Below are 24,777 nucleotides of genomic sequence, written 5' to 3'. Positions count from 1 at the left end.
ACAGAGGTAGAGATACTGAGAATCACATAGACATAGTCATAGAGGTATTGAGATACAGATAAGAGACAGAGAGAGACATACTAAAGAAGTGATGCACAACCACCTGCAGATACAAAGAATAAAGAATGGATGCACCACAGAATCACCGCGGTTGGAGAAGACTTTCAAGATCATCTAGTCCAACCTTCCACCTATCACGAATAGTTCTCACTAAACCATATCCCTCAACACAAAATCCTACCATTCCTTGAACATCTCCAGGGTCAGTGACTCCACCACCTCCTTGGGAAGCCCATTCCAGTGCTTGACCACTCTCACAGAAAAACAGTATTTCCTAACGTCCAGCCTAAATCTCTCCTAGCGCAGCTTGAAGCCATTCCCTCTAGCTCTGTCACTAGTCACACAAGAGAAGAGGCCGACCCCCAGCTCACTACAACCTCCTTTCAGGTCGTTATAGAGAGCAATAAGGTCTCCCCTGAGCCTCCTCTTCTCCAGTCTGAACAATCCCAGCTCCTTCAGCCGTTCCTCATAAGGCCGTGCTCCAGACCCCTCACCAGCTTTGTTGCCCTTCTTTGAACACGCTCCAAGGCCTCAATGTCTTTATTGCAGCAAGGGGCCCAAAACTGGACACAGTACTCGAGGTGCGGCCTCACTAGAGCTGTGTACAGGGGGACAATCACTTTCCTGTTCTGTGTGGTGTCACACGGTACAGAATACCTCATTCATACCTGTCCTCATTCTGCCCCCTACCAGCTTCTTGTGCACCACCAGCACACTCACTCTCAGGGCAGAATGAGAAGCAGAAATGTCCCTGGCTCTGTGCAGCACTGCTCTGCAACAATTCAGTAGTCAGTGTTCTAAACGTGCTTTTCCTCCTAGGGGTAACCCAAACCATCATATCAGCCACTACAAAGGAAGTCAGCTCAATTCACATGAAATCAGGACAATCAGCAACACAGAAACCTGTTAAAAAACCCACCTGTAAGCCATCATCAGCACATACAGTTGGCAATGCAGCTCCTCATTCACGCCATACAGCAGTTACAGTACCACCCAGTATCTGCTTCTTATGCTCCTGATTTGCCCCAGGACCTCAGAGAGAGGAAGGTGGACCCGTACCCTTCTTTTACTGTAACCTGATCGCTGGCACCGCTATGGCAGGGAACAGATCTGGGCTGAGAAGAGCTTCTCCAGACACTTCTCACAAGGACTGCCCTCATTTCACAGGGACACGCTGCCCTTCAGCTTCAGCTGTAGAAGGCTTTAACAGCAACAGTGATCCTTATGCTCCTCTACACGGGAAGAATAAGTTTGCACACAAAAGTGAAGCTCATGCTCTTTCAGACTTCTCAGTAGACTTTATTGGTTTCTGTCACCAAGCATTCAACTCCAGGAAATACATGAGCAAAGGGAAATTGCACATTGCTTTGAATAGTCTATTATCTAATATTCGTTAATGCTGAAATATTCCAGAAACATTCTTACAGACTTTATGTTGGGAAAAGAACCAAACCTCCAACCAACCAAACAAAAAAAACAAAAAAATACACACAAATAGTGCATAAAAGCAGATGAATGGAAAGGATAGCCTCCATATTAGAAAATGTTCTTCCCATTTCTCACTTAATGCGTAGGAGCAATAGCACTATCACAATTAGATATCACATCACATGTTCCCAGCATGCATCCACCTCCAAACGTAACAAAATTTAATAAAGAACACATGAATGAAGTACTGCATCACAGGATATTGTCCTTGACTTCTCACACAGCACATCTCTGCTTCCCTCGTTAGTTTTGGTGCAACGTTTGAGACTCCTTCACTTTGCTTGGAAGAGATCAGCCCATGAGGACCGAGATGCTTCTCCTTCTCCTCCCTTACTCATGGCTGAGCCAGGGGCTTTGATCCAAACTGCCATTCTCCTCTGCTGCCCTGGGAGCCGTGCCTTCACACAGGGGAGCTCGGCCCTGCAAAGAACACAGTGGACGGCTGACATTGGGCCGTTAACGCTAAGCAGGTGTCACTGAGAAGCTGGGAAGGCTCATCTGAACCAACGTGAATGGGAGACCACTCTTCCCTGCCCAGAGGCAAAGAAAGAGGAGGGCGGGGACACAGAGGGCTCTCTGACCTGAACAAGACAACATTAAAACCCTATTACGAACCCTATAACATTATTAAGGGCCTGAATAAGGACCTCAGAAAATTGGAAATCTTTTTCGGATCAGGAAGAGGGGAGCAGACTCTAAGGGCTACCTCAGGAACAAATACCGTGCTTTAAAGCCAATGGTAACAAGAGGATAGGGGATGTGGGAACTCAGACAGCAACGGAGAGATAACAGACTCCGAGCTGATATCAGTTACGCTGCCTCCAGTGCCGTGCAGGAGAAACACGACGCCATCACCACCGCGGCCTCTCCGCAGCTCCCTGCCGTCCCACAGCCGCGCTCGGGGCCGAAGCCTCACTCCCAGCCTCCGTCCCCGCCTCCCTCCGTCCCCCGCACCGCGCTGCCCCCGCGCTCGCCCTCGTCCCCCGCGCGGGGCTCCGCTCCCTCACCTGCACGGCCCAGTCGCCTTCTTCTTGGCCGAGGCCGGCCGAGCACAGCGAGCTCCGCTGCTCGGCCGCGCCCTGCGGCAGCCCGGCGGGGAAGCAGGGGAAGAGCGGCCCGAGGAAGCGGAACTCGCTGTCGACGGTGCCGGCGGCGAGGCGGACGTCGTAGACGTAGCTGCGGGGCAGGGAGCCGGCGCCGCTGTCGGCGGCGGAGCGCGGGAACGTGGGCAAGGTCCCCGGCTCGCCCCGCCGGGCCCGCCGCACCTTGGCGGCCACGGCGGCCGCCGCGCCGGCCACGAAGAGCGCGGACACGCAGGCCAAGCAGACGCTGAGGTACAGGGTGAGGCGGCCGTCGGGCTCGGCGGCCGGCGCCTCTTCGCTCGCCCGCAGGCGGCCTTCGGAGAAGCCGTCGGCCAGGGCGACGGCGAGGGTGGCGCTGGCGGAGCGCGGCGGCCGCCCGCGGTCCCGCACCAGCACCACCAGCCTGTGCCGGGCCGCGTCGCGCTCGCCCACGGCCCGCGCCGTGCGCACCTCGCCGCTGTGCAGCCCCACGCGGAACAGCCCCGGCTCCGTCGCCTTGGCCAGCTCGTAGCACAGCCACGCGTTCTGCCCCGCGTCCGCGTCCACCGCCACCACCTTGGCCACCAGGTAGCCCGCCCGCGCCCGCCGCGGCACCAGCTCGCCCAGCGCCGCGCCGCCGTCGGCCGGCGGGTGCAGCACCACGGGCGCGTTGTCGTTCTCGTCCCGCACCAGCACCCGCAGCAGCGCCGTGGCGCTCCGCGGCGGCGAGCCCCCGTCGGCCGCGCGCACCGTCACCTCCACGGCGCGCACCTCCTCGTAGTCCAGCGGCCGCACCACGGACACGTCCCCGCTCTCGGCGTCCACCGACACGGCGGGCCGCTCCTCGCCCTCCTCCCGCACCAGCGCGTACCTCACGCGCCCGTTCGCGCCCGCGTCCGCGTCCGTCGCCTTCACGCTGCCCAGCCGCACCGCGCCCGCCTCGTTCTCGCTCACCCACATGCTGTACGCCGCCTGCGTGAAGCGCGGCGCGTTGTCGTTCACGTCGCCGATCCGCACCCGCACGCTTTCGCGAGCGCTCAGCCGCGCCCGGCCCCGGTCCGCGGCCACGATGCTCACGTTGTACTCGGCCGTCGTCTCCCGGTCCAGGGCCGCGCTGGTGCGCAGCTCGTAGTGGTCGGCGAACGCGGCCGTCAGCCTGAACGGCACGTCGCCCTCGATGGCGCACTCCGGCCGCCCGTTGTCGCCGGAGTCGCGGTCCCGCACGCTCAGCAGGGCCACCACGGTGCCGGGCGGGGCGTCCTCGGGGACGGACGCGCTCACCGAGCTCAGCTCGATCTCCGGCGCGTTGTCGTTCACGTCCAGCACCTCCACGTGCACTTTGCAGTGCGCAGACAGACCGCCGCCGTCGCTGGCTCTCACTACCAACTTGTGAGCTTTCGCTTCCTCGAAATCCACCGTTCCCGAGACGCGAATTTCTCCGGTCTCAGCGTTCAGGTCGAAGAGTTGAACGGACAGGTCTGACATCTCAGTGAAGGCGTACCGCACTTTGCCGTTGGTTCCTTCGTCGGGATCCGCGGCCGACACACGCACCACCAGCTGCCCCGGCGGGCTGTTCTCGGCCACGCGCACCTCGTACACCTCCCGCGAGAACACCGGCATGTTGTCGTTGGCATCCAGCACCACCACCCGCACCTCAGCCGTGCCCGACCTGGGCGGCGAGCCCCCGTCCGTGGCCGTGAGCACCAAATGCAACTCCCGATGCTCCTCCCGGTCCAAAGGCCTCTCAAGGACGAGCTCCGCGTATTTACCTCCATCTTCTCCTGTTTCAGTTATCGAGAAATGCGAATTTGGGGATAGGCTGTAATTCTGCAAACCGTTCATCCCAACGTCCTTATCTCGGGCTCTTTGTAATGGGAACCGAGTCCCTGGAAATGTCGTTTCGACAATCTCTAAGATCATCTCCTTCTGCGGGAACACGGGGGAGTTGTCGTTCACGTCGCGAACCTCCACCTCCCCGCGGATCAGCTGCACCGGGTTCTCAAAGAAAAGCTTAAAGAAGAGCGCGCAGCTCTCGCTGTGCGGACAGATCCGCTCTCGGTCCAGCGTCTCCGTGACCGTCAGGACGCCGCTGTGCGGATCGAGGCGGAAATACTGCTCGCTCCCCTCGGACACCACGCGCGCCTTGCGAGCCGCGAGCTGGCTCGGAGAAAGCCCCAGGTCCCGAGCCACGTTGCCCACCGACGAGTCCCTCGCCATTTCCTCCCACACGGAATAGCGCAGCGTTTCGGCCCCGCTCTCCCACACGCAAACGCACACGAGCCACAACAGTACTCGCCTCTCGCCGCCGCCGCTCCGGCTCCCGCTCGCCGCCCATCTCCGCCACGGCCGGTCTTTCCCGCCGGCCTCCATGCCTCGCCGCCTTGCTCGCCGGACCCGACGCGAGCCGCTCACCCACCGAAAGCCGCCGCACTTTCCCAGCGGCTCGGCCCCGAAGCCCCCGAGCGCCCGCCTCCGTGCCCCGCCGCCCTTCCCGAGCTGCTCGCACGGCTCTTCTGGGCGCCTGCGCCCCTAAGCGCGCTGCGGCCACACGGAGCTGCCGCTCCCTGGACAACATCCCCACCCAGCGGCGCGACGGCGAATTGCTCCTCCTCCGCCTTTCCACCAGTTCCCGGTTCGAATCTCCTTTCCTCTTGCACACACGATCCCAAGGCGCATTGTTAAATACTCGCCGCGTTTGGCAGCAGGCTTCTTGTCCTCACAGGCACTGCTGCTCTGGGTATCGTCTTTCAGGTCTCCACGGCGAATTCATTTCCCCCGTGCTGTATTCCTCCGGTCTTTGCAAAGTATTTTGTCATTGCTATTCAGTGCATTGTCGTACTTTCCTCATTTTCTGCTTTCTTTTTTTTTTTTTCTACTGCTTTTACCATTACACTGTTTCTTTGTGAAGCCTCTGCTGTGAGCTCCCAGAAGAGTGGTGCCAAGGGGAGCATCCCTCTGCAACCAGGCAAACAGCTCCCACATGGAAGTACCTGAGCACTCAGAGTTAGCGCTCAGGTGTGTTCATGTTTATCATTTGTGAATCCCACTGTGGTCCTTTTAACAGCAGTTGGGACCCACAGTCTCACAGGTATCAGCGAAGGGAAGGGAGTAAAAAGCCAGCCTCTCTCCTGTTTGTAAGCTCATTTATGTATTGGAAACCACAATGTGATCTTCCTCTAGGCTGAACAAATTAGTCCGCCTCACTTTTCCTTCACTGCGGAGGTGCTCTGACTTTCTGATCATCTTCATACCTTCTCTGGTTTTGTTCCATTTGTTCCATGTCAGTGTTGGTGGGCACAAACCGGGACAAAATATTCCAGGTGGGTCCTCACAAGAGCAAAGCAGACAGGGACAATCACCTCCCGCACCCTGCTAGCCACTTCTCTTTTCATGGAGACCACAGTACACTTGGTCATCTCTGCTGCAAGCATGCATGTATGGCTCATCTCTGCATGCACCAGAAACTTCAAGTCCTTCTCCACAGGATTGCCCTCAGTTAGTTTTCTCCCAGACTGTAATCATACTCGGAAAGTACCTGACCCAAGTCCAGGTCCACCTCATGGACATGTTGAACCTCATTCAATTCACGTGGACTCACTTCTCAAGCTTTTCCAGGTCCTTTGGAGAGTATCCCCCCCATCTCTTGCATCAAGTGTACTACGCACACAAGTGTCATCTGAAAAATTGCTGAGGGTGCACTTGATCCCACGCTCTCAATCCATTGATAGACATGTTGAAGAGCGCCCGTCCCCACACAGACCTCTAGGGGGACACCACTCATCACTGCTTTCCACCCGGACATAACAGTCTTGACCACAATTCTATTGCTGTAAGCATCCAACCAATTCCATATCCACTGAATAGCCCAGCCTTCAGATCCACACCTCTCCAACTCACCCAGAAGGAGATTGTGTGGGACCATGTCAAAAGCCTTGCGCAAGTCCAACTGGATGACAGCACTTACATTTGTCTAATGATGCTGTTACTCCACCATAGAAGTACACCAGATTGGTCAGACAGGATCTGCCCTTGGTGAAGCAGTGCTGGCTGTGTCAGATCGCCTTCTTTTCTTGCAAGTGTCTTAACATGGCTTCTGAGAGGATGTGTTCCCTGACCTTCCCCAGCAAAGACAGGAGGCTCATGGCTCTGTAGTTTCCCAGCTCTTCCTAATGGCTAAGACCCTTGGCCATCCTTTTCTGCCTAACTCTTGTAGACAGCTTGTGGCTCTAGATTGCCGTGTTCCAGTTGTGTGAATCTTCTCACCACATTTCCATGAGAACAAATAGGTTAATTTGTTGTAATTTTCAATGCTGTGGTTTCCCACTCTTGCCTCTATCCCATGATGCACGAATTGGGATACAAGAACTTCAGGTGGGGTTTAGGATGTGCTGTCTTCCTCACTGTTCCCTCCCTCACTCTTTTAGAACAAACAGCCTTGAGGGAAGAAAACACTGCCTGTGCTCCCAATCCCTTCAGTATCCTTCCAAGGGATATGAATTCTCTTGATTATTTGGAGTCAACTCACTGAAACCTCAATAACACAATTTCAAAAAGCAGGATAGAGTAGTTCCTCAGCTTTATCAGGTATGGGAGCTTCTTGTTATTACAAAGGCAGGCTCCCAGCTTCACTCAAATGTGGCCATTGTTGTGCTTTCCTCTTCCATTCCTTTGGCTTTGAAGTACGACAGGCTAAGTAGGATGAGAGACCAACTCCGTTTTTTATCTTCCTTCCTTTCTTCCTTCCAACCATCCAGAAGGTATCATTAGCAACTCTCAAGTTACTATTCCTACTAGCAACCCAGAAATTTCTAGTAATCACAACCATAGGCCAAGTGCTTCAGTAGACAAAATGGGGAATACAGCTTGACGAGGTTCAGCCAGGTCACATCCTGAACCAATGGCTGAGCACCAGGTGAGAAGGGGTGGCTGATTCAGGGAGCTCAGCTGCAAGCAATGTACCTGGAAGCACTGAAGCCTTTATCCACACCTCCTCACCCTCATTTAAGTGTTCACAGATGAGGGAGTGACATCTCTCGAGTACAGAATGCACTCCTTTTGATTCATCATCAGTCGTTGGAAGGACAGCCAATTTTTCTTTTTTTTACTGCTATTGCTCCATTGCGTTTCTATCCTCCAAGAAGGCACTGTCATCACCTTATTTCTCATTGACGCACACTCATTCCTGTCATGTAAAATTGACAGTGACACCTGGGATCCATTTCTTTATACTCCAGATTGCTTTTAACACGTTAGGGAAGGAGAGGACCCATAACCTTCCTTGCTGTAACCTCATGTGTGGTGCCAGTATAGTCAGGAACACATCCAGGCAGAGAAGAGCTTCTAAAGACACTTCCCAATCTGACTGCCCTCTCTTCACAAATGACGTGTTGCTGTTCACCTTCAGGTGTAGAAGCGTGTGAAAGGAAAATTAGGCATGTAGGGCTGTAAATAACACACTTGTACATTACCAGCGCAGAGCTATCCAATCTACTTTAATCCTAGCAGCTTTATCCACCTGCTGGTTGTTTAGATGTCATTCAGTGGTTTAACTTTGGAAATGTGAGCATCTTACAGAACGTACTTCTGTAATCACGTTCTTCTCCACATGGGCAGCAATAACTTTTCACAATGTAGAAGATGGGAGGGGTTTACCTCTGCACTACCTGTTGCACAACGTATGTGGTTGTAACCACTCTCAGGGAGTATTTTCCACCACTGATGATTAAGTACAGAGACAGAACACAGGTCACTTTTCTCATTCAGCAATATCTAAACCCAGCTGGGTAGCCTGCAATTCTGCTCCATTCACCCTCTCCTTCGGGGGTTTCTGCACCTTGTCATGAAGGACTCCATAATCCAATAAATGCTCCTGTATGGCCAGAAGAAAGACCGTTAGTGTCTCCATTATGGGTCAACGCAACTGCTCACTACTCGTTAAGCAATACCCAAACAGTCCTCTAGGAGCAGCTGCTCCCACTTCCAGCCAACTGCCCAGCTCCATCACTTTGCACGTTGTCACATGATGTGCAATATCCTTTGGCCAGGTTAGGACAGATGTCCTGGGTCTGTGCCCCTCCGCTTCAAGTACACCCACAGCCCTCTCACTGACAGGACAGCACAAAAAGCAGCACAAACGTCCTCGGCTCTGTGCAGCACTGCTCAGCAACAACTAAAACATCGCTGTCTTCTCAACATTGTTTTCTTCCTAAAGGCAAAAACATAGCATCACACGAGGCACCAGAAGAAAAATCAGTAAACTTTTGGGAACGTGGCACCTCATTCATTCCATGCAAGAACATCAGGGACACTTGCTATCCTTGAATCGGTGCCCTGACCTCTGCTCCCCAATGTCCCAAGGTGGACCTGCAACCATACCTTACTGGAACCTCATGCACAGTACCGCTATAGGTAGGAAAAGACCCAGGCTGAGAAGAGCTTCCACAGACCCTTCCTGCACTGACACACCTCAGTTCATGGGAGACGTTGCCCGTCAACATCAGAAACAGAAGACTACAAACAAACCAGTGATCCTTAATGGAGCTAGAATGGTATCTGCACATCAGAAGACGCAGCCCTTATTTTCAAACTCAGATTCTTTCAGATTTCCTACTTGATTTTATTGGTTTCGTCACCAAGCATTCAAATCAGGGAAATACATGAGTGAAATGAAGTATCAGAAATATCACACTGCTTTGAATTCTCTGCTTTCTTAAACATGACATTCCAGAAATACTGTATTAAAACTCATTTAGATTTAGATTAGGAAAGAAAACAAAATACAACCAAGAAGGAATACAGTGATCAAAGAGCACTCTGTGGAGCATGCAGAACCAAGGAACTGCTGTTTCAATGTGCATTGTGTGAATGTCAGCCATCTCTATGGCAGCCAGCTTCCCAGTGATATTAAAGAACATCTTTGCTGGCAACATTCAGCTTGGATTCACAGCTACACAGCCTGGTATTGAATAGATTCCATTATTATAGAGCCCACCAGACAACAAAAAAGAATGCATAAAAGCAGATGAATGAAAATGGCATCTTGAAGATTCAAATTTTCTTCCCACTCTTCACTTAATTCTTAGGAGCAACAGTACTATCACAATTAGATATCACATCACAGTGATACCAGCATGCATCCACCTCCAAACGTAACAGAACTACAGAAAAAAATACGTGAATAAAGTACAGGTTCAGAAGACATTGTCCTTGACTTCTCACACAGCACATCTCTGCTTCCCTCGTTAGTTTTGGTGCAACGTTTGAGACTCCTTCACTTTGCTGGAAGAGATCAGCCCATGAGGAACGAGATGCTTCTCCTTCTCCTCCCTTACTGATGGCTGAGCCAGGGGCTTTGATCCAAACTGCCATTCTCCTCTGCTGCCCTGGGAGCCGTGCCTTCACACAGGGGAGCTCGGCCCTGCAAAGAACACAGTGGACGGCTGACATTGGGCCGTTAACGCTAAGCAGGTGTCACTGAGAAGCTGGGAAGGCTCATCTGAACCAACGTGAATGGGAGACCACTCTTCCCTGCCCAGAGGCAAAGAAAGAGGAGGGCGGGGAACAGCTCTCTGACCAGAACAAGGAACATTAAAACCCTGTTACGGAGCCCATACAGCCCTATTAAAAACTGACATAAAAACTGAAAAGAAAATTAGAAATCTTGTAGACGGATAGGAAGAAGGGAAGCAAAAAGACTCTAAGGCCAACTCTATCCTCAAGGAACAAAATTCCGTGCTGCAAGCCAAGGTAAAAAATCAGGTGATAAGGGAGTCTGGGAACTGAACACAACGGGAGTAACAATTACGTACGCTGAATATAATGGAATACGCTGCAACAGCACGAGGGAAAACACGACGCCATTACACGCCTCGCGCTATGGTCTGCGTCCACAGCCGCGCTCGTTGTCCGAAGGCGCAGAGCACAGACTCCGCGCCTCCCTCCGTCCCCCGCACCGCGCTGCTCCCGCGCTCGCCCTCGTCCCCCGCGCGGGGCTCCGCTCCCTCACCTGCACGGCCCAGTCGCCTTCTTCTTGGCCGAGGCCGGCCGAGCACAGCGAGCTCCGCTGCTCGGCCGCGCCCTGCGGCAGCCCGGCGGGGAAGCAGGGGAAGAGCGGCCCGAGGAAGCGGAACTCGCTGTCGACGGTGCCGGCGGCGAGGCGGACGTCGTAGACGTAGCTGCGGGGCAGGGAGCCGGCGCCGCTGTCGGCGGCGGAGCGCGGGAACGTGGGCAAGGTCCCCGGCTCGCCCCGCCGGGCCCGCCGCACCTTGGCGGCCACGGCGGCCGCCGCGCCGGCCACGAAGAGCGCGGACACGCAGGCCAAGCAGACGCTGAGGTACAGGGTGAGGCGGCCGTCGGGCTCGGCGGCCGGCGCCTCTTCGCTCGCCCGCAGGCGGCCTTCGGAGAAGCCGTCGGCCAGGGCGACGGCGAGGGTGGCGCTGGCGGAGCGCGGCGGCCGCCCGCGGTCCCGCACCAGCACCACCAGCCTGTGCCGGGCCGCGTCGCGCTCGCCCACGGCCCGCGCCGTGCGCACCTCGCCGCTGTGCAGCCCCACGCGGAACAGCCCCGGCTCCGTCGCCTTGGCCAGCTCGTAGCACAGCCACGCGTTCTGCCCCGCGTCCGCGTCCACCGCCACCACCTTGGCCACCAGGTAGCCCGCCCGCGCCCGCCGCGGCACCAGCTCGCCCAGCGCCGCGCCGCCGTCGGCCGGCGGGTGCAGCACCACGGGCGCGTTGTCGTTCTCGTCCCGCACCAGCACCCGCAGCAGCGCCGTGGCGCTCCGCGGCGGCGAGCCCCCGTCGGCCGCGCGCACCGTCACCTCCACGGCGCGCACCTCCTCGTAGTCCAGCGGCCGCACCACGGACACGTCCCCGCTCTCGGCGTCCACCGACACGGCGGGCCGCTCCTCGCCCTCCTCCCGCACCAGCGCGTACCTCACGCGCCCGTTCGCGCCCGCGTCCGCGTCCGTCGCCTTCACGCTGCCCAGCCGCACCGCGCCCGCCTCGTTCTCGCTCACCCACATGCTGTACGCCGCCTGCGTGAAGCGCGGCGCGTTGTCGTTCACGTCGCCGATCCGCACCCGCACGCTTTCGCGAGCGCTCAGCCGCGCCCGGCCCCGGTCCGCGGCCACGATGCTCACGTTGTACTCGGCCGTCGTCTCCCTGTCCAGGGCCGCGCTGGTGCGCAGCTCGTAGTGGTCGGCGAACGCGGCCGTCAGCCTGAACGGCACGTCGCCCTCGATGGCGCACTCCGGCCGCCCGTTGTCGCCGGAGTCGCGGTCCCGCACGCTCAGCAGGGCCACCACGGTGCCGGGCGGGGCGTCCTCGGGGACGGACGCGCTCACCGAGCTCAGCTCGATCTCCGGCGCGTTGTCGTTCACGTCCAGCACCTCCACGTGCACTTTGCAGTGCGCAGACAGACCGCCGCCGACCGTGGCGCTCACTACCATCTTATGCGCTTTTTCTTCTTCATAATCCAGACTGCCCGAAACCCGTATTTCCCCGGTCTCAGCGTTCAGATCAAAGAGCTCGCGTGATCCCTCCGATCCTTCGTAAAGCCGTACCGCACTTTGCCGTTGGTTCCTTCGTCGGGATCCGCGGCCGACACACGCACCACCAGCTGCCCCGGCGGGCTGTTCTCGGCCAAGCGCACCTCGTACACCTCCCGCGAGAACACCGGCATGTTGTCGTTGGCATCCAGCACCACCACCCGCACCTCAGCCGTGCCCGACCTGGGCGGCGAGCCCCCGTCCGTCGCCGTGAGCACCAAATGCAGCTCCCGATGCTCCTCCCGGTCCAAAGGCCTCTCAAGGACGAGCTCCGCGTATTTACCTCCATCTTATCCTTTTTCGAGAGCAAGGGAGAAATGCGAATTCGGGGAGAGGCTGTAATTCTGCAAACCGTTAATACCCAAGTCTTTATCTCGTGCTTCTTCTAGGGGGAACCGAGACCCAGTTGATGCCATTTCTGGTATCTCCAGAACAACCTCCTTCTGCGGGAACACGGGGGAGTTGTCGTTCACGTCGCGAACCTCCACCTCCCCGCGGATCAGCTGCACCGGGTTCTCAAAGGAAAGCTTAAAGAAGAGCGCGCAGCTCTCGCTGTGCGGACAGATCCGCTCTCGGTCCAGCGTCTCCGTGACCGTCAGGACGCCGCTGTGCGGATCGAGGCGGAAATGCTGCTCGCTCCCCTCGGACACCACGCGCGCCTTGCGAGCCGCGAGCTGGCTCGGAGAAAGCCCCAGGTCCCGAGCCACGTTGCCCACCGACGAGTCCCTCGCCATTTCCTCCCACACGGAATAGCGCAGCGTTTCGGCCCCGCTCTCCCACACGCAAACGCACACGAGCCACAACAGCACTCGCCTCTCGCCGCCGCCGCTCCGGCTCCCGCTCGCCGTCCCTCTCCGCCACGGCCGGCCTTTCCCGCCGGCCTCCATGCCTCGCCGCCTTGCTCGCCGGACCCGACGCGCGCCGCTGCCGCTCGCCCACCGAAAAGCCGCCGCACTTTCCCAGCGGCTCGGCCCCGAAGCCCCCGAGCGCCCGCCTCCGTGCCCCGCCGCCCTTCCCGAGCGGCTCGCACGGCTCTTCTGGGCGCCTGCGCCCCTAAGCGCGCTGCGGCCACACGGAGCTGCCGCTCCCTGGACAACATCCCCACCCAGCGGCGCGACGGCGAATTGCTCCTCCTCCGCCTTCCCACCAGTTCCCGGTTCGAATCTCCTTTCCTCTTGCACACACGATCCCAAGGCGCACTGTTAAATACTCGTCGCGTTTGGCAGCAGGCTTCTTGTCCTCACAGGCACTGCTGCTCTGGGTATCGTCCCTCAGGTCTCCACGGCGAATTCATTTCCCCCGTGCTGTATTCCTCCAGTCTTTGCAAAGTATTTTGTCATTGCTATTCAGTGCATTGTCGTACTTTCCTCATTTTCTGCTTTCTTTATTTTTCTTCAATTTTTTTTTTTTAATCCCATATGTTAATTAACAAGAAGAGCATCCCGAGACAGAGCAGTATTGAATGGGAGAATTGCTGCCCAAGAACTTTGACAGAATTGTGCTGGAGGCAAATGATTCGCCATCACTCCAGCATGCTATCATGCTCAAGTAAAATACTCTTCCAGGACAGAACGCTGATATTGTTTTCTTCACAGTGTGTATATCAGCACGCCTTATGGTTCCAGGGTTCTAATGCTTTCCTGTTTGAAAGTCAGCTTTCTTCACTGATATGACAAACATATCCTACCTTGCGCCTATTCTGAAGTGTGGCATCACACAACAATGCTCTCAGATCTCCTAGGACACCAAAGGGGTAGTTCACTTTGCTGCAACCCTGGCATCAGTGATTCACTTGCTTGAACCATGTCAAAAAGCAAGGATCTCCTCGTAAAGGCATCCTGAGGAGTGGGAGAGCAATTCGTAGATCTCTTATCATAGAAAAATTAAGGTTGGAAAGGATCATCAAGTCCAACCATCAACCCACCCCACTCTGCCCACTAACCAATGTGCCAATGCATTACTACTCTGTATGAGAAAAAATGGTCCCTGATATCAAACCTGAAATGCTTACCTGCTCTCCTCCATGTGATCTACAGAGCTTTGACCACATTCATATGCTTTCTGCCTTATGGCTAGGCTGGGTCTTGTTTTGGTACTCAGATCTGCCTCAGAGCCCTGGGAGATTCAGAATAACATCAGCGTGTGGTACTCTGCCAGGTGGCAGGTGGCTTTAGACAAACAGAGGTGCTCCTGATTTCCAGGGCTCTCTCTACAGCATTGGGTCAGAGTTCTATTGCTTATACCATTACACTGTTTCTTTGTGAAGCCTCTGCTGTGAGCTCCCAGAAGAGTGGTGCCAAGGGGAGCATCCCACTGCAACCGGGCAAATAGCTCCCACATGGAAGTACCTGAGCACTCAGAGTTAGCGCTCAGGTGTGTTCATGTTTATCATTTGTGAATCCCACTGTGGTCCTTTTAACAGCAGTTGGGACCCACAGTCTCACAGGTATCAGCAGAAGGGAAGGGATTAAAAAGTCAATCTCCCTCCTGTTTGTAAGCTCATTTATGTATTGGAAACCACATTGTGATCTTCCTCTAGGCTGAACAAATCAGTCTGCCTCACTTTTCCTTCACTGAGGAGGTGCTCTGACTTTCTGATCATCTTCATACCTTCTCTGGTTTTGTTCCATTCGTTCCATGTCAGTGTTGGTGGGCATAAACCGGGACAAAATATTCCAGGTGGGTCCTCACAAGAGCAAAGCAGACAGGGACAATCACCTCCCGCACCCTGCTAGCCACCTCCCTTTTCATGGAGACCACAGTACACTTGGTCAGCTCTGCTGCAAGCATGCATGTATGGCTCGTCTCTGCGTGCACCTGAAACTTCAAGTCCTTCTCCACAGGGTTGCCCTCAGTTAGTTTTCTCCCAGACTGTAATCATACTCGGAAAGGACCTGACCCAAGTCCAACTCCACCTCATGGACATGTTGAACCTCATTCAATTCACGTGGACTCACTTCTCAAGCTTTTCCAGGTCCTTTGGAGAGTATCCCCCCCATCTCTTGCATCAAGTGTACTACGCACACAAGTGTCATCTGAAAAATTGCTGAGGGTGCACTTGATCCCACTCTCTCAATCCATTGATAGACATGTTGAAGAGCGCCCGTCCCCACACAGACCTCTAGGGGGACACCACTCATCACTGCTTTCCACCCGGACATAACAGTCTTGACCACAATTCTATTGCTGTGAGCATCCAACCAATTCCGTATCCACTGAATAGCCCAGCCTTCAGATCCATTCCTCTCCAACTCACCCAGAAGGAGGTTGTGTGGGACCATGTCAAAAGCCTTGAACAAGTCCAACTGGATGACAGCACTTACTCTTCATTTGTCCAATGATACTGTTACTCCACCATAGAAGTACACCAGATTGGTCAGACAGGATCTGCCCTTGGTGAAGCAGTGCTGGCTGTGTCAGATCGCCTTCTTTTCTTGCAAGTGTCTTAACATGGCTTCTGAGAGGATGTGTTCCCTGACCTTCCCCAGCAAAGACGTGAGGCTCATGGCTCTGTAGTTTCCCAGCTCTTCCTAATGGCTAAGACCCTTGGCCATCCTTTTCTGCCAAACTCTTGTAGACAGCTTGTGGCTGTAGATTGCTGTGTTCTGGTTGTGTGAATCTTCTCACCACATTTCCATGAGAACAAATAGGTTAATTTGTTGTAATTTTCAATGCTGTGGTTTCCCACTCTTGCTTCTTTCCCAAGATGTGTGAATGGGGATACAAGAACTTCAGGTGGGGTTTTAGATGTGCTGTCTTCCTCACTGTTCCCTCCCTCACTCTTTTAGAACAAACAGCCTTGAGGGAAGAAAACACTGCCTGTGCTCCCAATCCCTTCAGCATCCTTCCAAGGGATATGAATTCTCTTGATTATTTGGAGTCAACTCACTGAAACCTCATTGATACGATTTGAAAAAGCAGGATAGAGTAGTTCCCCAGCTTTACAAGTTATGGGAGCTTCTTGTAATTGCAAAGGCAGGCTCCCAGCTTCACTCAGGTGTGGCCATTGTTGTGCTTTCCTCTTCCATTCCTTTGGCTTGGAAGCACGACAGGCTAAGTAGCATCAGAGACCAACTCAGTTTTTTATCTTTCCCTTCCTTCCTTTCTTCCTTCCAACCATCCAGCCATCCAGAAGGTATCATTAGCAACTCTCAAGTTACTATACCTACTAGCAACCCAGAAATTTCTAGTAATCACAACCATAGGCCAAGTGCTTCAGTAGACAAAATGGGGAATACAGCTTGACGAGGTTCAGCCAGGTCACATCCTGAACCAATGGCTGAGCACCAGGTGAGAAGGGGTGGCTGATTCAGGGAGCTCAGCTGCAAGCAATGTACCTGGAAGCACTGAAGCCTTTATCCACACCTCCTCACCCTCATTTAAGTGTTCACAGATGAGGGAGTGACATCTCTCGGAACAGAGACTGCACTCCTTTTGATTCATCATTCAGTTGTTGGAAGGACGAGCCAAATTCTGTTCTTTTTTTTCTTTAGCTGCAATTGCTCCATTGTGTTTCTATCCTCCAAGAAGGCACTGTCATCACCTTATTTTTCCATTGACACATCCTCACTCCTGTCAGGTAAAAATGACAGTGACACCTGGGATCCATTTCGTTATACTTCGGATTGCCTTTGGCTCCTCAGGGAGAGGAGAGGACCCATAACCTTCCTTATTGTAACCTCACGTGTGGTGCCTCTATAATCAGGAACACATCCAGGCAGAGAAGAGCTTCTAAAGACACTTCCCAATCTGACTGCCCTCTCTTCAAAATGACATGTTGCTGTTCACCTTCAGGTGTAGAAGCGTGTGAAAGGAAAATTAGGCATGTTGGGCTGTAAATCTTGTACATCACCAGCCCAGAGCTATCCGAATCACTTTAATCCTAGCAGCTTTATCCACCTGCTGGTTGTTTAGATGCCATTCAGTGATTTAATTCTTGGAAATGAGAGCATCTTACAGAATGTACTTCTGTAACCACATTCTCCACGTGGGCAGCAATACCTTTTCACAGGTACCATGCAGCAGACGTGAGGGATTTGCCTCTGCACTGCCAGTTGCACAACTTGTATTGTTGTAACCACTCCCAGGGAGGATTTCCACAATTCATGACTTAGGGGAGAGATAACGCACTGATCACTTTTCTCATTCAGCAATATCTACAGCCAGCTGCATGGCCTGTAATTCTGCACGTTGGCCCTATTCATCCCTCCTTCAGGGGTTTCTGCAACTGGCCATGAAGAACTCCATACTCCAATAAATGCTCCTGCATGGATAGGAGTTACACAGTAACTTCTTCCACTATGGATTAAGACGACAAGTTGAAACTTGCAGTCACTGTCTTATGTACAGGGGCAACTGATGGTGACACAAATGGTTCCCTGGTTCAGATAGAAGGCCTGGCACAGGGACAGGAGGAACCGCAGGGCCTGTTTTGATGGTTGGAAAAATTTCAAGGCCTCCTGCAGGAATTGGAGTGACTATAGGGCTTGTGATGCATCTAAGATCAACCACAGGGCCTATTGCAGAGGAAGGAGAAACTTCAAGGCCTGTCACATGAGCAGGAACAGTTGCATGGGTTGGAACAACCACAGGCCTCCCATGGAAGTTGAAAAACAGCATGGATTGTCCCTAGGAATGGATTGACTCCATGGCCTGTTTTGATGGCTGGTGACACTACAAGGCCTCACACAGGATTTGAAGCAAAACAGGCTGTGATGGAGAAGCTGGAGAAACTACAGGGCACATAGCAGGGTTGCAGGAACTACAGGCCTTGGCATTAGTTGGAGCAGCCACAGAGCACGGAGCAGGGCTTGGAGCCACCACAGCAACTGGCACAGGCCTCAAAGCAACCATAGGCACTGTAGTGAGGGCTGAAGAAACTGCAGGGCCTATCACAGAAGTTGGAGCAGCCGCAGGGCCTGTCACACTGTCATCAGAGTTAGAGACCTCCTCTTACCCTCTCTTGAGTGTGCTGAATAGCACTGATCAGGGTGCAATAGGCATAGGCCAAGCCCCAGCACGTGGCAGTCATTGCTCTCTCTCTACAATTGCCAGAGTGATGACACATCTGCTGCAAACAGTTTGCCAATTCTTCTGGATCCTGCACATCTTCTGGACTGCAGTTCCAAAGTACTGCTGGTGCCCACTCTTCCAGGGGCCTGCTAATATCCTCCCACACAGCCTCACACTGCAACAGGGCACATCTCTGGGTTGTATTGATAAAGAGTTGGTTAAACGTAAACAAAACCAGAAACAAATACAGGAGACACAGCGGTAGGATCATGCTGGTTTGAACATCTCAAGGACATTTAACATTCTCAAGAGCTATTGTAACTAGGCCAAAAGATAACGGGTAGGTGAAGAAGAATGAAGAAGAAAGGCGAGTGAGGAAATGAAGGAAACATGGCCTGTTCACGCTGCCAAAGTCTGGCTCTCTAAAGACACAAAGGAAAACATGTAATTCTTCATAGTGTCTGAGAGATGGTTCCCTAAGAACGAAGATGATGATAGTGTGCAGTACAAACACCCGCTGAGTCTCCTGAGCAGTAACTTGAACACATCAGAACTCGATGTTACATCTAACAGCAAAATGATCATCTTCTTCCAGCCCCCTAAGATGGTCAACAGCACAACAGGGAACAGAAATAGCAACTAAGGTGTGAAATGTAGTCATTTCTAGAAAACACTCCAAGAGAATTCCAAAAATAATTGAAAAGCTAACACGGTGCCCAGAAGCTAATAAACTACTATGACACATACAACAATTCTGCTTTAACATGCTTGGATAAGATCTGGGTTATCACAGCCCTTTGGGCCACAAGTTGGACACCAAAAACAGTGTTGTACTATATAACCTGATAGCAGCTCAGCACCACACGTTCATTATTCACCACCCTCTTCCAGCAGGATGGGAGAGAGAACCAGAATACAAAACCAAAGTACAACTCCTGAGAGAAAACAAAAAGACGTAGAGCTGGAGGAATGGAGATAGAAGTACAGACAGAGGTAGAGATACTGAGAATCACATAGACATAGTCATAGAGGTATTGAGATACAGATAAGAGACAGAGAGAGACATACTAAAGAAGTGATGCACAACCACCTGCAGATACAAAGAACAAAGAATGGATGCACCACAGAATCACCGTGGTTGGAGAAGACTTTCAAGATCATCTAGTCCAAACTTCCACCTGTCAGCAATTGTTCTCACTAAACTATATCCCTCAACACAAAATCCTACCGTTCCTCGAACATCTCCAGGGTCGGTGACTCCACCACCTCCCTGGGAAGCCCATTCCAGTGCTTGACCACTCTCACAGAAAAGCAGTATTTCCTAACGTCCAGCCTAAATCTCTCCTAGCGCAGCTTGAAGCCATTCCCTCTAGCTCTATCACTAATCACACAAGAGAAAAGGCCGACCCCCAGCACACTACAACCTCCTTTCAGGTCGTTATAGAGAGCAATAAGGTCTCCCCTGAACCTCCTCTTCTCCAGACTGAGCAATCCCAGCTCCTTCAGCCGTTCCTCATAAGGCCGTGCTCCAGACCCCTCACCAGCTTTGTTGCCCTTCTTTGAACACGCTCCAAGGCCTCAATGTCTTTATTGCAGCAAGGGGCCCAAAACTGGACACAGTACTCGAGGTGCAGCGCCTCACCAAAGCTGTGTACAGGGGGACAATCACTTTCCTGTTCTGTGTGGTGTCACACGGTACAGAATATCTCTTTCATACCTGTCCTCATTCTGCCCCCTACCAGCTTCTTGTGCACCACCAGCACACTCACTCTCAGGGCAGAATGAGAAGCAGAAATGTCCCTGGCTCTGTGCAGCACTGCTCTGCAACAATTCAGTAGTCAGTGTTCTAAACGTGCTTTTCCTCCTAGGGGTAACCCAAACCATCATATCAGCCACTACAAAGGAAGTCAGCTCAATTCACATGAAAACAGGACAATCAGCAACACAGAAACCTGTTACAAAACCCACCTGTAAGCCATCATCAGCACATACAGTTGGCAATGCAGCTCCTCATTCACGCCATACAGCAGTTACAGTACCACCCAGTATCTGCTTCTTATGCTCCTGATTTGCCCCAGGACCTCAGAGAGAGGAAGGTGGACCCGTACCCTTCTTTTACTGTAACCTGATCGCTGGCACCGCTATGGCAGGGAACAGATCTGGGCTGAGAAGAGCTTCCCCAGACACTTCTCACAAGGACTGCCCTCATTTCACAGGGACACGCTGCCCTTCAGCTTCAGCCATAGAAGGCTTTAACAGCAACAGTGATCCTAATGCTCCTCTACACGGGAAGAATAAGTTTGCATACAAGAGTGAAGCTCATGCTCTTTCAGACTTCTCAGTAGACTTTATTGATTTCTGTCACCAAGCATTCAACTCCAGGAAATACATGAGCAAAGGGAAATTGCACATTGCTTTGAATAGTCTATTATCTAATATTCGTTAATGCTGAAATGTTCCAGAAACATTCTTACAGACTTTATGTTGGGAAAAGAACCAAACCTCCAACCAACCAAACAAAAAAAACAAAAAAATACAGACAAAGAATGCATAAAAGCAGATGAATGGAAATGATAGCTTCCATATTAGAAAATGTTCTTCCCATTTTTCACTTAATACATAGGAGCAACAGCACTATCACAATTAGATATCACATCTCAGTGATACCAGCATGCATCCACCTCCAAACGTAACAGAACTACAGAAAAAAATACATGAATAAAGTACAGGTTCAGAAGACATCGTCCTTGACTTCTCACACAGCATATCTCTGCTTCCCTCGTTAGTTTTGGTGCAACGTTTGAGACTCCTTCACTTTGCTTGGAAGAGATCAGCCCATGAGGACCGAGATGCTTCTCCTTCTCCTCCCTTACTCATGGCTGAGCCAGGGGCTTTGATCCAAACTGCCATTCTCCTCTGCTGCCCTGGGAGCCGTGCCTTCACACAGGGGAGCTCGGCCCTGCAAGGAACACAGTGGACGGCTGACATTGGGCCGTTAACGCTAAGCAGGTGTCACTGAGAAGCTGGGAAGGCTCATCTGAACCAACGTGAATGGGAGACCACTCTTCCCTGCCCAGAGGCAAAGAAAGAGGAGGGCGGGGACAAGCTCTCTGACCTGAACAAGGACAACATTAAAACCCTATAACGAACCTATAACATTTTAAAAGCCCTGAATAAGACTCAGAAAATGGAAAACTTTTTTGGATCAGGAAGGGGAGCAGACACTAACGGTTCCCTCAGGAACAAATACCGTGCTTAACCAACGGTAACAAAGGATATGGGTGTGGAACTCAGACAGCAATGAGGGGAAACAGATCGAGCTGATATCAGTTACGCTGCCTCCAGTGCCGTGATAAACAAATTACGTTTTTTAACGACAAGAATATAAATTGGAAAATGAATGTGCGAACAGCAACGAAGGGAGAAACACGACGCCAATAAAATCACCGCGCGGCTCTCCGCAGCTGCCTGCCGTCCCACAGCCGCGCTCGTGGGCCCGAAGACCAATCCAGCCTCCGTCCCCGCCTCCCTCCGTCCCCCGCACCGCGCTGCCCCCGCGCTCGCCCTCGTCCCCCGCGCGGGGCTCCGCTCCCTCACCTGCACGGCCCAGTCGCCTTCTTCTTGGCCGAGGCCGGCCGAGCACAGCGAGCTCCGCTGCTCGGCCGCGCCCTGCGGCAGCCCGGCGGGGAAGCAGGGGAAGAGCGGCCCGAGGAAGCGGAACTCGCTGTCGACGGTGCCGGCGGCGAGGCGGACGTCGTAGACGTAGCTGCGGGGCAGGGAGCCGGCGCCGCTGTCGGCGGCGGAGCGCGGGAACGTGGGCAAGGTCCCCGGCTCGCCCCGCCGGGCCCGCCGCACCTTGGCGGCCACGGCGGCCGCCGCGCCGGCCACGAAGAGCGCGGACACGCAGGCCAAGCAGACGCTGAGGTACAGGGTGAGGCGGCCGTCGGGCTCGGCGGCCGGCGCCTCTTCGCTCGCCCGCAGGCGGCCTTCGGAGAAGCCGTCGGCCAGGGCGACGGCGAGGGTGGCGCTGGCGGAGCGCGGCGGCCGCCCGCGGTCCCGCACCAGCACCACCAGCCTGTGCCGGGCCGCGTCGCGCTCGCCCACGGCCCGCGCCGTGCGCACCTCGCCGCTGTGCAGCCCCACGCGGAACAGCCCCGGCTCCGTCGCCTTGGCCAGCTCGTAGCACAGCCACGCGTTCTGCCCCGCGTCCGCGTCCACCGCCACCACCTTGGCCACCAGGTAGCCCGCCCGCGCCCGCCGCGGCACCAGCTCGCCCAGCGCCGCGCCGCCGTCGGCCGGCGGGTGCAGCACCACGGGCGCGTTGTCGTTCTCGTCCCGCACCAGCACCCGCAGCAGCGCCGTGGCGCTCCGCGGCGGCGAGCCCCCGTCGGCCGCGCGCACCGTCACCTCCACGGCGCGCACCTCCTCGTAGTCCAGCGGCCGCACCACGGACACGTCCCCGCTCTCGGCGTCCACCGACACGGCGGGCCGCTCCTCGCCCTCCTCCCGCACCAGCGCGTACCTCACGCGCCCGTTCGCGCCCGCGTCCGCGTCCGTCGCCTTCACGCTGCCCAGCCGCACCGCGCCCGCCTCGTTCTCGCTCACCCACATGCTGTACGCCGCCTGCGTGAAGCGCGGCGCGTTGTCGTTCACGTCGCCGATCCGCACCCGCACGCTTTCGCGAGCGCTCAGCCGCGCCCGGCCCCGGTCCGCGGCCACGATGCTCACGTTGTACTCGGCCGTCGTCTCCCTGTCCAGGGCCGCGCTGGTGCGCAGCTCGTAGTGCTCGGCGAACGCGGCCGTCAGCCTGAACGGCACGTCGCCCTCGATGGCGCACTCCGGCCGCCCGTTGTCGCCGGAGTCGCGGTCCCGCACGCTCAGCAGGGCCACCACGGTGCCGGGCGGGGCGTCCTCGGGGACGGACGCGCTCACCGAGCTCAGCTCGATCTCCGGCGCGTTGTCGTTCACGTCCAGCACCTCCACGTGCACTTTGCAGTGCGCAGACAGACCGCCGCCGTCGCTGCCTCTCACCACCAGCTTGTGAGTCTTTTCTTTTTCGAAATCCAGATTGCCCAGGACCCGTATCTCCCCGGTCTCAGCATTTAGATCAAACAGCTCCCGGGATCCCTCCGACGTCTGGGTAAAGCCGTACCGCACTTTGCCGTAGGTTCCTTCGTCGGGATCCGCGGCCGACACCCGCACCACCAGCTGCCCCGGCGGGCTGTTCTCGGCCAAGCGCACCTCGTACACCTCCTGCGAGAACACCGGCATGTTGTCGTTGGCATCCAGCACCACCACCCGCACCTCAGCCGTGCCCGACCTGGGCGGCGAGCCCCCGTCCGTCGCCGTGAGCACCAAATGCAGCTCCCGATGCTCCTCCCGGTCCAAAGGCCTCTCAAGGACGAGCTCCGCGTATTTACCTCCATCTTCTCCTTTTTCGAGAGCAAGGGTGAAATGCGAATTCGGGGAGAGGCTGTAATTCTGCAAGCCGTTCATCCCAACGTCTCTGTCCTGGGCGCTGTCTAGGGGGAACTGAGATCCAGGAGTTGCCGTTTCAAGAATCTCCAGTACCACTTCCTGCTGCGGGAACACGGGGGAGTTGTCGTTCACGTCGCGAACCTCCACCTCCCCGCGGATCAGCTGCACCGGGTTCTCAAAGAAAAGCTTAAAGAAGAGCGCGCAGCTCTCGCTGTGCGGACAGATCCGCTCTCGGTCCAGCGTCTCCGTGACCGTCAGGACGCCGCTGTGCGGATCGAGGCGGAAATGCTGCTCGCTCCCCTCGGACACCACGCGCGCCTTGCGAGCCGCGAGCTGGCTCGGAGAAAGCCCCAGGTCCCGGGCCACGTTGCCCACCGACGAGTCCCTCGCCATTTCCTCCCACACGGAATAGCGCAGCGTTTCGGCCCCGCTCTCCCACACGCAAACGCACACGAGCCACAACAACACTCGCCTCTCGTCACCGCCGCTCCGGCTCCCGCTCGCCGTCCCTCTCCGCCACGGCCGGCCTTTCCCGCCGGTCTCCATGCCTCGCCGCCTTGCTCGCCGGCCCTGACGCGAGCCGCTCACCCACCGAAAGCCGCCGCACTTTCCCAGCGGCTCGGCCCCGAAGCCCCCGAGCGCCCGCCTCCGTGCCCCGCCGCCCTTCCCGAGCGGCTCGCACGGCTCTTCTGGGCGCCTGCGCCCCTAAGCGCGCTGCGGCCACACGGAGCTGCCGCTCCCTGGACAACATCCCCACCCAGCGGCGCGACTGCGAATTGCTCCTGCGTCTTTTCTGCTAGGCTCGTCTTCCCTGTTGTAATCCCGAGCATTTTTCCATTGGTTGCGTAGTGCTGTTTACCTTTTTTTCGTGTCTTGTTTATCCGCGCAGTATCTTTAGGAGCTTGAACGGACTGGAGAATTTCAGATTTATGAGAATGTGAGTATGAGAGACAGTGCGAGAAATCTAACAGGGAAAAGTCTTGGAAGCAAATTCTTCGTTTGCAGCTTTGTTCACCATTGAGCAATATTCTCTTGTTTTGTTCTGAGTCATTCGCGGATGCCTTCAAGAATTCTTTTAAAAAAAATTAATAACTGTGTTAGTAGGAGAAAGTTGCTAACAGGGTCGGTCTTATG

At 54.9% G+C, this 24,777-nt stretch overlaps 2 protein-coding genes and 1 pseudogene across 3 annotated transcripts; all 3 read right to left on the bottom strand.

Moving 5' to 3' along the window:
- Positions 1-1,338: 1,338 nt before the first annotated feature.
- Positions 1,339-4,899, bottom strand: LOC116217198 (protocadherin beta-15-like). The gene is made up of 2 exons (XM_085236561.1): positions 2,556-4,899; positions 1,339-1,968 (listed from the first exon to the last, which is right to left on the bottom strand). Exons 1-2 carry the CDS (start codon positions 4,824-4,826, stop codon positions 1,879-1,881), a joined length of 2,361 nt encoding a protein of 786 aa, XP_085092687.1. The 5' UTR covers positions 4,827-4,899; the 3' UTR covers positions 1,339-1,878.
- A 4,302-nt stretch (positions 4,900-9,201) lies between these two features.
- LOC146543294 (protocadherin beta-15-like) lies at positions 9,202-16,600 on the bottom strand (annotated as a pseudogene). The gene is made up of 2 exons (XR_014886552.1): positions 10,615-16,600; positions 9,202-10,026 (listed from the first exon to the last, which is right to left on the bottom strand). The product of XR_014886552.1 is annotated as a protocadherin beta-15-like (transcript).
- A 3,889-nt stretch (positions 16,601-20,489) lies between these two features.
- Positions 20,490-24,109, bottom strand: LOC104915500 (protocadherin beta-15-like). The gene is made up of 2 exons (XM_085236791.1): positions 21,763-24,109; positions 20,490-21,124 (listed from the first exon to the last, which is right to left on the bottom strand). The coding sequence occupies exons 1-2, from the start codon at positions 24,034-24,036 to the stop codon at positions 21,035-21,037; spliced, it is 2,364 nt and encodes a 787-aa protein (XP_085092917.1). The 5' UTR covers positions 24,037-24,109; the 3' UTR covers positions 20,490-21,034.
- Positions 24,110-24,777: the final 668 nt, after the last annotated feature.

This window comes from Meleagris gallopavo, chromosome 15, assembly GCF_905368555.1.
Source record: "Meleagris gallopavo chromosome 15, MGAL_WU_HG_1.1, whole genome shotgun sequence".
Taxonomy (NCBI): Eukaryota; Metazoa; Chordata; class Aves; order Galliformes; family Phasianidae; genus Meleagris; species Meleagris gallopavo.
Note: the sequence above shows the minus strand (reverse complement) of the source record. Positions and strands in the feature narration are given on the sequence as shown.